A 10,762-nucleotide genomic window follows, 5' to 3' on the forward strand; every position below is an offset into this window, starting at 1 on the left:
TTAGCAGCAGAAGTTAGAAAATTTTATATCTGCTTTGGCATCTTCATGGTTAACAGAAAGGGAAACTAAAGCCATACCTAAATCAAGCAAACTTCCTCTGTGTGTAAACTCCATTCCCAGTATCATGAACAGGTATTAACACCTGAAATATTAGTAAATGGCAAACTGAATCATGATATTTTTTTCTTAGTCCAGAGGAAACCAACAAATGCAAGAGAAGCAACAAAAATAGTCAAGAAATAGCTATTTTACAGCCCAACTTACATAAGGAGGAAAAAAAATTACTATTCCCATATATAATCTTTGCAAGTTTTAAATATGTGAAATTCAAGTTTTATAGAATTTAAAGTAAATGAAAATTAGCTTTGGCCTTGAATATTAGGCTTTGAACACTGTTATTACGTTTTGCATCAAGCACCTACAGGTGAATGCCATGGGCTTCTGTCATCTGCTCTGCACACAAAATTAGTGACTACCAAGAATGATGATTTAGAAGAGCAAACTATGACTGTCTGAGCAACTTCATCCTTAATATAATGACATTTATGCCAAAGTAGCTATAGCAGGGATAGGTTCAACTCCTACTGTCCTACAGAGGCATTAATAAGTTATTACAAAACAACCCTCCTGAAATACATTTCAATTAGTGCTTTATCTCAGTTTTATGCAGAGTTGCCAGAAATACATATAAAGGAGATATTTCAGTGTCTTTTGGCAATCAGGTGCATGGGAAAAAAACTGGAGAAGCACCCAAGCTCCAGATACACAATATCTCTTAGGCAGAAGTTGAACCAGGGTACCATGAGACCAACATCCAAGTCATGGAGATTAGGACACCGGTATAAATTTATGAGTCTGAATGCATATAAGAACAAGCAATAAAAACAGTGAAGTTGAAAAAGAAGGTACTACAGAAGATACAAGACCCTAAGAAGGAAAAAGGAAGGCAGGAAAGAGTGGACAGGGTGCCAGCAGAGAGGAGTTTTAGCTCAACTGCTGTGGGAGGCAGCTCAAACTGAGCTCCCCACCGCCCCACTACCTGGCTGGGCCCTGTGTGGTGCTAACACGGCTGCACAAACTCGGAGCTAGAGCGAGCTCATGTCCAGACACTTAATAAAGCACCCAACAGCCTGTACCTGAGAGCAGACAAATGTCCAGTTTCCTCTGGTTTGATTTCTTTTATGTCCAGGAAATCAAGAATTTCGATATACTTTGTCAGGAGACAGTTCTACATCAGAGACCTGATCCCATCGTGTATTTCTCTTCTATTTTAAGTGGTGTTCAGGATGCTGTGCTGGGATAAGGGTGAAGAATGTTCCCTGCTCCCACGATGTGTCCACATGTGGTGGAGAGGGAGTGGTATCAGCATTTTATCAAGGTAAGGAGAGCCTGAATAATTTGCCTTGGGTTGCCGAAGGAGGCAGAAAAGCAAAAAAGTAAAAGAAAGCCTCCCAAGAACTTGCGTAGAAATCTAGTAATTTTACTGAGCTTAACACGTTGCAAAATTTGCATGGCAGGACCTTTTCATAGTTTGATTAGAGCTGGACAAAAAATAATGAAAATCAGAGTTTACAGCTGGTGGGAGCTGTTGGTGTTGCTTTGTATTAAGATACAGTGCTGAAACAATGATTTGTTCCTAGAATGGAAAGTCGAAAAAAATGTTGATTTACATTTTGACTGGTGCCATTTTAACATGGCAAAACTTTGCTGTGGTGTTACAGAATGGTATCTCAGGTGCTTCGTGTCCCAGTCTCTTTTCTGAGCACATCTTCTCTTATGACACTGTAGCCATGTGATTTCTGTAGTGCACCAGAGTCACTGAATCAAAGAGGAATCTGTGTTCTATCATGGAAGATCCACTTCAGCCAGTGAACACCACCACTAAAAAATGATACTTATAGAAGGGTAAAATCATAAACACTCTAAAAGGTAAGTTATGGAATTATTATTGTGAGAGACAGAATAATACTCATTTACAAAGAATCATTTAATTTAACAGAGTCAGAGAAAACATTCTATGGACCCGTTCTACATTTATGTGTGAACTTGCAATCAAGTTGCGTAGCAAACAGCAATGACGTGCTGTACATGTAATCAGTTACAGAAAGTTCTACCCTTAGGTATTATTAGATAAAATTAATGGCTTTGGATCTTCAAAACACAGGTGAATACATTTTGAATTACTTTTGTTCCACTGTAATAATTTCCAACTCTTAGGTCTAATATAAAAATCATGCCAGGAATACATGATGCTGATTAAACTCATCAGACCTACAAAAATCAAAGATTTTTTTAACTCATAGCTCCAGATGTACATATATATTACTGTTATCGCATCTAGATGAGTTTTACTGCATGTCAGCAATACAGAAGTGCAAACAAATGGGGAGAGCAAGGAGCAAGGAAGGAAAGGGAATGAGGATCTGTTCTGGACTTTGTTCATGTTAAACTTTACTGTGTCAAACCAACTGCTTCAAGCTATTTTCAAAGTACCTACTATAGCACTTTAGATACCTGCTCCAATTTCCTAGTTCACATAAGATTTATAGATTTGAATCCAGTATGAATCCAGCACAAAACCAAACCTTCCTTATTCCAAATGATTCTCCCTATGACTTCCAGTCAGCCTTTGTGGAAAAAAGAAAAAGTATCATTGAAACCTTCTGTTATTCATGTATAAAACTAACACACAAACTCACCACACTTTAACATCTGTCTGACTCTGTTAAAAAAGAGTAATTTGAAAAATCTTCTACCAGAGCTCTTAGCTGCAAAATGGAAATACTAGTGTTTATGTTACCTCTTTGCAGCATTGCTGGGATTATTTTGCTGGTATCTGCCAGATTTTGAAGAACTATGTGTCATACAAGAACCAAGTAATATTGTTGCTGTAATGATCAGTATGTTATCCTAAACAATCCTTACACAGCCCTCCATCAAAATATATTTGATATAGCCAGATGAACTGATACTAACATTAAACTCTGGAGCACAGGCAGACTTACTTCCTACTGGCTCTCTTGGAAAGGATCCCTGTATATTTTTGGGATGTTATGTCAAATGATCTCTGTGACATTTGCTGTTCTGAATAACTGCAGCAGAGTCATATATTGCCGATAAAAGTTTCCTGGGGACACTTACTGGAGCTTCACTGTCATCGCTGAACCATGACACAACAACCCGTGAGCCTGACGAGACGCTTGCTGCCAGAGATGGAAAAAGAGCAATCTACAGCTAAACGTAGAGCATCCAAAGCATACCAGTGGCTATTTCTAACTACAAGCAATAATAATTACGAATATCACCAGTTCTTCATAGCAGAATTAAAACACTGTATTTACCTGATTTGCCTCTGCAGCTCAGAAAAGCTGGAATAAAGGAAGGAGTTAGTAGGTGGAGTTTAAAGAAGATCTCAAATACACTTAAGCTAGCCTAACTCTACTGCCACTGAACTCAGCAGTACAAACCTGACTGGCTTTTATGGCCATGCAATGTGACCAATGCTGAATGTTTCTGAAGACTTATCCATTCAAATTATGGATCCAATTTATAAAGGCATTTAAGGAAATAAAGTTATGCATATTCAACAAAGCATTTGAATATGTTTCATTTTAATCAGATGTTCTGATGAGAATTAACATATATATTGATGCCATCAAGTTCAATAAAAAGCAAGTTGTCACAGCCATTTATATGAGGAAAAAAACCAAAGCATGCCAGATAAGGCTGTCATTCACCTTTAGCCATGAACTAATGATTAGAACATGAACTCAGGCAGAAGGAGACATAGCTGAAAATCCCTTCTTAATTGGAGATCCAGTTTTCCAAGCAAACGTAAAAGCATTCCAGACTAAGTTCAAGGTGGCAGGGATAGTGATTACAACTCTGCCAAGTCCTTTTATAAATTTGGCTTGCTTAAACTATTCACTGTCCATCTCTCATATTCCCACCAATGAGGCACTTGTCTTGACGCAAAACAAAATCTGCAAATGCTCAGAGAGAAAACAGACACACAGACATACAGACTCTGGGTTGTATAACTCTGGCTAAAGCTTCTTTAAAGTATTGGTTTTCTTCATCACAAGGCAAAACAAGCAGCTTGTGATTTTAAAACATTTGCTAGGCAGCTATTTGTTAATTTATTGAATTATTTTCTTTTAACAACATAAGATTAAAGCAAAATTACATCTTGCCAAGATGGATGTTTTCCCCTTGACTATTCTTTTTATTATTTTATTGAAAATGCTTAATAAAAAGACCAGAGAAGTAACTATCAGTCCAGGCAGTATTTCCTTGATTTAACTGGGTCTATATGGAGTTACTATTAATCTGTGATTCAAATTTAGGAGGCCTGGCTCTCTTCTTGTGCCCATTTTATAGATATATATATATATATATAAACTCTATGGGCTTCAACCCAGTCACTCTTGATTTGAAAAGATCTAAGCAAGATAGGAACCAAGCCAAAATTACACTGAAATACCTGAGTCCCCCTGCATGGAACTTATGAAACACATTTATAGGTGTTTAAACAAACCTAGTTAAACTATCTTCCTCCCAGTATATATGCTGGTGTCTAGACTACTGGTAAACCTTGAAAATTTGGTAACCTTAATACTAACACACAAGGCCAGTACACTAGAAGAGGAGACTTAGGATGCTGATCATACACTGCCTCACCAAAAGAAGTCTGGAAGATACATGAACTGTGGTGCCCACCATCTGCTCAGCAGCACTGAACAGATGAAAAATGCAAGATCCTAATAAGCCCCCATGCTCACGCCACTTCCAGGGTGACAGCTGAAAATTATCAGAGACTGCAGGCGCTATGTTTCTGCTTTGTAGGGTGGCTACGTCTCTCTCAAAATGTGAAAGGCTTGGCCAACCTCATGACCAAGGATCCAAAAAAATGTTATTGTCGGTCTTGGAGCACCAGACAGGTTGAACCAGATGTTTCAGTATCATTATTCTTCCTTTTGTTTCTCTCTCTTTATTATTTCCTCTTTACCTAGAAAGTTTTGCTGAACATAGGAATGATTTTGTATGGAAGCCAAAAGCTGAGTTCATAATACCCAGTAAAATACCTCTACTTCTCAAGAAATGGAAATGAACTTTGTACCTTCCAGATCTGATTGTGATTTCTACTCATCATCAAAACACTACTCGAGGGCAGTCTATGAATCAAATGAATTACAGAGCCTGTATTCTTATAATGGATTAAAATGTTCCTGTCAAGTTTTCCCTCCCAGTTTGTAAAGCCATTGTTGGTTCTGATAATCCTGAAATTCTGAAACTGAAATCAGTTTTCTTATCAGAGTGACTCTTATGTTACAACTACAAAATCCTCAATAGTGGGGAATGACTGTTTGTACCAGGAGTAACATTTTTATTTATATCTTCCTTTAAGGCTACATTGCAGCAGTTCACCAAAATCCAAACCAGGGTTACTCTGAAAGCACCTTTTGCCAGAGACAACTTTAAAAAAAAAAAAAAAAACCAAAACCAGAAAATGCACAAGAAGAAATTTCAGAGTGCATAAAAATCTTGCACCTCCCTGAGATGATTTCTGGGATAATTGTGTCCAAAGGAGAGGAGAGGGGCAGCTACACCCTCCCGGGAGCAGTGACTCCTGGGCTTTTGACAGAGCACACTAAATCAGCAGGATGACTGCTTTGTCCTGGACAACCAGGCTCTCTGACTGACTGATTCATTCAGGGATAGAAATTTCGGTGCCAAATGTTGCCATCGCTTTCAAACACACTCCTAACAGACAGCGAAAACTCCCCGAAATGAAACCGTTGGAGATGACAAAGGGCTCACAGGTTCCTTGTACGTGTGTTTGCTGCTCCAGGAGACTGTGAGCATACCAGGACTAAGCTCTTCTCTTTGTGATAATCCTCGAACAAGAAATGACCGTAAGGGGCCCTACAAATACTTCAGTGCTGTCAGTCCTTGAACCATACTTTGGCTGGTACCGTAGACCCGAGACATGGCAAATACACCATCACAGTGCCTGGTCGTGCACAACACTCAGCTCCTAACGGGAGGAACAGGCTGAGAGCGTTCAGTGCGTTTTATGCCTTTAAGACTTCAGCTGGCAGACAGGAATACGTTCAATGTCTGAATCAGGGAGTGTGGAAGATCAAGGCCTTTGAGAGATCCCTCTTGCTTTTTATATTTGCAAGCACCTTCATGTTTTCTCTAGATGGGTGTTCAGTGTGACTGCACTTGAACGCTTTGTGAAGTAAAGCCTTACACCTTTTAAGCAAAAGCTCTTGCACACCTGAGCTGATGAACGTATCCTGAATGTTAATTACTCAATATCACAACAATGACTCCTTGCAGAAATGACTGTCTGCCAGCTCACTACTCATTCTCCTACTACCATGATGATACTACCATCTTTTGATTATCAGAAATATGGATTAACATATATCTCATTATAGAGTGTTTCTAAAGCAGGAAGATTTTTAAAATGAAATGTACTTTGGACCATTCCTGTGGTTTGTTTGCTTTCTAGACTGCACTCATCCTGACCAATGCAAATAGACAGCTGTACTCTCAAGTCTTATTGTATCACACTTTGTTTTCCATGTTTACAATGTATCTCCCTTCAAATTAACTTTCTGGATATTAGGCACTACTCTAATTCTGAAATGCAAGAAATGTACATCCAAACGCCCGTTTCCACTGCAAACAAAAGGAAACCAGAACAGTTTTGTGATCCTCCCGTATGTATTTTAATAGTCTGTATGTAAGAAGAGCACCATTCAGTTTAGTCACAGGTGCAAGAGTGCCAGCAAAAGCTAAATATACCTTCCATCAGGGTGTCATTTATACAGAAGCGCTTTGCTCCTCCAGCACACAAAGAATTAAAATTAACCTGAGTTACAACAAGCCGGGTTAAGCACAGAGCAAGCACTACCTCCCGATGCTCGCTTCCCCAAAGCTGCTGCTGCCAGCGTCTCGCACTACCGCGTATCAAGCCTTTTTCTCTGGCAGCCTCTTCCAATTCCCTGTCAAACAAGTTTGGAGAGGGAACTGCTGCTGGAGAGTTCCAGCGTTCACAAAAGGCCTGCTTACACAAACTGCAGATCTGATTAAGGCGGCACCACCTCCCCGGCGGACCTCACCGCTCCTCGGCTCTGCCCGTTCTCACCATCAGTCTGCTCCTCTCCTGCCCCAGATCTCTCAATCAAGCACCTTGCACGAACAAACACTCGTTCAAAAAAAAAAAAAAAAATAAAAATCTCACAGATCTGGGTTAGGGCACCATTAGAAAAAGAGTAAAATCGAGGGGGATGATAACCAACAGGTGTGATAACCGCTTGACCTGTCTCTGCCAGAGCAGTTTGGCTAGCTGTGTCCTGGTGGTGCCCAGCCGATCTGCACGGCTCAGGAGATGGTAGCTGACCTGCATTAGGTTACAGCACGGCTCTTTTGTCTACAGTCACCTCGCTACTTGTCTTTCTAAGGCTCCTGCTCTCCTGGTTGTTAAATAAAAAGGGAAATAGAGCAATTGTGTAACACCTTTCTTTTTTTAACCTGAGACAGGAACTGCTTTTATTAGAGACTCTATGGCTGGGGAAAAACAGCCCTTTCTGGTTTATTTGCGCTTGTAGAAGATAGTTTTCTCCAGGCCGTGTCTACTGCCCTGCATTTTTCTTACTGATCTCTGTGTTTTCTGGCTCTGTGTTCATTCGAGGATGCAGGGCAGAACTTTTTTCAAGGGAAATATTAGTGCCACAAAAACCAAAGGATGAAATGCTCATTGACCCCAACATCTCCTGTTACTAGAACTTGCCTCAAGTGTGGGCCAGTATATTTAGATTTGCCACTTGTCCCAGCATCACATACTCATCCAGAAGTTGCCACCTTTCAGTTCTTCTTTCCAGTCTTAAAACAGACTGAGCAAGCGCCTTGTCCTTTGCAGACTTTCTCCTGGATCAGCCTTCCTGTTTTTCTCCCCTTACTAATATGCTATTCTTTCAAATTTCATGCTCTGGCAAGTTTTCACCTGTTCATATTTCTCTTATATGCTCCTATTTTTCAACTTTTAGTTCCTCCCTTGCTTGGATGTTCTTCTCTTACTTATTTTTCAACTTCTGAGATGTATAATTTAATACTCTGGTTATATGCTTTACTATACAACTTTTTAGACTTTTAATTAAATTAATGGCACCTTTCCAAAATATCAAGAATTGCAATTTTTCAACCTAAATGGAAAGTCTCCAGGCAGACACCAATTAATTCTTTTACTCCAGCTCTGCAAATTATGAGTTTTATGTGAGAGTGTCTATGCAATTCTGTAACATGCATTATGCAGGAAGTCACATTACTAAAAATGTTCTTTCTGGAGTTATAAATCTTCAAATGATGGCATGGCCGAATTGAATGCAGTGCAGATTTTTTCCAGTAACTTACAGATCCAGAACTTCACACAATGAATCTGGGCAATGACCTTCACTTTAACAGCTGATGCAGTCAAAGAACCATATATCACAAACATCCGTATCAGCCTCAATAAAATAGTGTGGGCACTAAAACAAACCACTAGTCAAAGGTTTGCATTCCAGAATACATTTGTGATGACAGAGTGCCAAAAAATCCCATTAACCTATTTTTTAGCCCACAAACATCTCCATTAAACTCACTTTGGTAGAAACAACTTGTAAAGGAAAGGTATCGGGATGTATAGACACACGCAGGTCCCTTTTAATACATTAAGGCCTATTGGGCAGTTATGAACCAGGAATTCTTGTAAAATCAGTTTGCTAGGGAGAAAGACCTTGTTGCTGGCTTGATGAGACGGGCTGCACCTGAAATGACTGGTTTTAGAAGACGTGTGAAGAAGCCATGTATACACATCATGGATGTGGCTGACATTTCAACCTACAGCCCAAAATATCCATTAGGGAGTACAAAGCAGTTATATACCCTCAACTTGACAGAAAGGAGGGGTTGGAATTTGCTTTCCCAATCATTCAGTACTGTGTTTGCAATGGGCCTGATATAACTCCCACATATTAATAATAATCCTACTGATTTACAGTGATGGTTTAGGCTCAGTGAGACCAAACACCTGCATTTTATATGGGCATAGTGGATTTTAGCCTCAATGTACATAGAGGCTTTGAAACATGCTCTGAGCATCAAAAAATCTGAGCTGTTCACTGGGACAGAGTTTGCATGAAGTTTGCAGTTAGTAAGGTTCAATGTGTAATGGGTTTGAAGCATGCCACTGATTTTAATGGTCAGATTTTCATAGCCCAAGACCAAGAGACGTACCCAATTTGAAACATTCTGAAATCCTACCATATAACAGGTGTACTTATTTTTCTATATTTTCATTAAATCAGTTTCTGTTCTCAGTTACCCTTGTATAAAATCAGAATGAGCTTCGGGCTGAGGAAACTGAGAGTAAAAACTGATTTAGTTTTCATTTTTTTAGAAAAGTAAAAGTATTGCAGGAAATAATCAGAAGACTGCCAGCTTATCTCAGTCCTTTTTGTTTTATGATCCACTAGCATTTCAGACCTGACAGCCTCTGCCAAGGTACCAATAATGGTACCCCTCAGCTCTTCATGCTCTCTTCCCAAAAACAGAGAAGCAAGTCAGGATTCTTACAGAAAAACCTGAATTCTAAAGCCTAAACTCTAAAGTTAGGACACAGTACATTGCAGGCAGCAGGCTAAGAATAACAGGACAAACTCACAGGGAGAGAAATAACAATAAAATACAGGAACCTTGACTCTCCCTCCACAACATTACCTAATTCTAATGTCACGAAGAAGAAAGCAGTGTGAATGTGTGTGCAAGAGATAACAGGCTGTCAAAGCACCGCTTCTGCTCAGCGCCAGAAAATTAAAGTTTGATTATTCAATAGAAGCCGAGCTGATCTGAGAGTCACACCAGTGTCCAGTTCACAGTGCAACTTACCTTCACAAAGAGCTCAATTTCAGGGTCCTTTCCTTCCCCATTAGCAGGAACAGAGTCTGTCATTTTTCACCCCCAAGGCTACCAGCTGATCTCCCACTATTAAGTAGCAAAAGGAGGTTTCAACTGCACAGTGGGTAGGTTTCCCTTCCGAACAGCTCTCACCAAGCTTTTAAAACATCATTCATAATGACAAAGCTCAAAACCAGCAGAGAAAACAAGTTTGTGGGTTAATAAATAAATAATAATCATAAAAAAAAAAAGCAGGCGGCAGAGCAGCAGTCCCTGTTACGGCTGTGTAGTTCTTCAGAGCAACAAGTGCTGCTGTGCTCTGGTACAGTATCCTCATCTGTCAGAGCTGCAGTTCTCACTGCCTGCCCAAAATAGCCCAGAGCATAAAAAAAGAGGGTGGGGTTAACTCACAGGGGAGGAGACAAGGTCCTGGTACCTACAGCAGGATCAGCCTCTGAGCAAATAATTCTGCTCTTCCCCATTTTCAGCATTTCTGTTGTTGCCTCCCTTGTTCTTTGGCTGGGAGCACCAGTGACAGGGGAAGAGGGAAGGTCTGCAGCAGGCTGGTTTCATTGCTTGAAGCAACAGTGATGTTTTTTCCTTCTTTTCTGAACGTGTTTTTCCTGCTTCTAGCTGTTCAAAATCCTAATATTGTTATTGCCAAGAATGGTAAGGAAAAAAAAAGCCAAATTTCTTCACCCTGTGCATTGGCTGTTGCATCAGTGCAAGGAGCATGCAGAAAGCAGAGCTCTGCCTTGGTGAAAACCCCTGTGTGTGGTACAAAGTGGTACAGAAGCCAAAACTGAACACTCTT

General features: G+C 40.0%; 1 protein-coding gene across 1 annotated transcript in view; it reads right to left on the reverse strand.

Annotated features, from left to right (window-relative positions):
* Positions 1–10,299, reverse strand: part of CLIC5 (chloride intracellular channel 5) — a 53,054-nt gene extending 42,755 nt beyond the window's left edge. Inside the window, exon 1 of the mRNA XM_075048981.1 lies at positions 9,940–10,299. Within this exon, the coding sequence (XP_074905082.1) occupies positions 9,940–10,002 (63 nt within the window). The 5' untranslated portion in view covers positions 10,003–10,299. The remainder of the gene's footprint in view (positions 1–9,939) is intronic.
* Between the last annotated feature and the right edge of the window lie 463 nt (positions 10,300–10,762).

The sequence above is a fragment of the Buteo buteo genome, chromosome 17 (genome assembly GCF_964188355.1).
Source record: "Buteo buteo chromosome 17, bButBut1.hap1.1, whole genome shotgun sequence".
Taxonomy (NCBI): Eukaryota; Metazoa; Chordata; class Aves; order Accipitriformes; family Accipitridae; genus Buteo; species Buteo buteo.